The 1030-nt window shown below is 41.2% G+C and overlaps 1 protein-coding gene across 1 annotated transcript; it reads right to left on the bottom strand.

The window, feature by feature from the left end:
• Positions 1-255: 255 nt before the first annotated feature.
• On the bottom strand, positions 256-795 carry LOC142538776 (uncharacterized). The gene is made up of 2 exons (XM_075644076.1): positions 620-795; positions 256-538 (listed from the first exon to the last, which is right to left on the bottom strand). Exons 1-2 carry the CDS (start codon positions 793-795, stop codon positions 256-258), a joined length of 459 nt encoding a protein of 152 aa, XP_075500191.1.
• Between the last annotated feature and the right edge of the window lie 235 nt (positions 796-1030).

Genomic DNA, 1030 nt, shown 5'->3' with positions numbered 1-1030 from the left:
ATTCAAGGCCATTACATCCATGTTTATGGCCTCTTTAAGGGCTTTAAACACCATTAAAAGGCTGTTATGGCTCTTCAAATTAGCCACCATTAAAAGGCTGATATGGCTCTTCAAATTCAGTTTTGAATTCATGGTTTGAATGGAGTTTAAAAAGGCTTGGCTTGTGTGGTTAATTTCAGGTCACAACATCCTTCCCACCTTATGAGAAATTTCGTCCTCGAAACTTGGCTATACCCGATTTTTAAAGAGATAAGGTTATTGTTCTCGCATCTTTTCTTCCAACTCCCAAGTAGCTTCTTTTTCGTTGTGATTGGACCATTGTACTTTGACATATGAAATAGTTCGTCGTCTCAGTACTTGGTCTTTGTTACCCACAATTCGGATTGGAATTTCTTCGTACTTCAGTTCCTCATTTAGCTTGCCCTCAACCAGAAGGGGTCCAGCCTCAAGAATATGACTCGGATCGGAAATATATTTCCTTAGCTGCGAAACGTGGAAAACATTGTGGATTCTTGACATATCAGGTGGAAGTGCTATTCTATAAGCAAGTGTTCACACTTTCTCTAGGATTTCAAAAGGTTCGACTTATCTAGGATTCAATTTCCCAGTTTTATTGAACCGCATCACACCTTTCATGGGTGACACTTTCACATATGCTTTTTCGCCCACTTCAAATTCCACGGGTCTTCTTTTCAGGTCAGCCCAGCTTTTTTGTCGATCCTGTGCAGTTTTCAGTCTCTCTTTGATCATATCAACTTTATCCACTGTTTCTTGGATCAGTTCGGGTCCAACCATGGCTTTTTCCCCTACTTCGTCCCAATATAGTGGTGATCGACACTTTCGTCCATACAGAGCTTCGTACGGTGCCATTCCAATACTGCTGTGATGACTATTATTGTATGCGAACTCGATGAAAGACAGATGTTCGCTCCAATTACCACTGAATTCTAGAGCACATGCTCTTAGCATGTCCTCAAGAGTTTGTATTGTCCTCTCAGTTTGGCCGTCTGTTTGAGGGTGATATGACGTA

This window comes from Primulina tabacum, chromosome 3, assembly GCF_025594145.1.
Source record: "Primulina tabacum isolate GXHZ01 chromosome 3, ASM2559414v2, whole genome shotgun sequence".
Lineage (NCBI taxonomy): Eukaryota > Viridiplantae > Streptophyta > Magnoliopsida > Lamiales > Gesneriaceae > Primulina > Primulina tabacum.
The sequence above is the reverse complement of the archived record's forward strand: the minus strand, read 5'-3'. Positions and strand labels throughout refer to the sequence as shown.

Coding starts and splice junctions, on each gene's coding strand:
- LOC142538776 (XM_075644076.1), bottom strand. CDS start 795: ATGGTTGGACCCGAACTGATCCAAGAAACAGTGGATAAAGTTGATATG. Junction 539..619: donor CCCATGAAAGGTGTGATGCG/GTTCAATAAAAC, acceptor ACTTGCTTATAG/AATAGCACTTCCACCTGATA.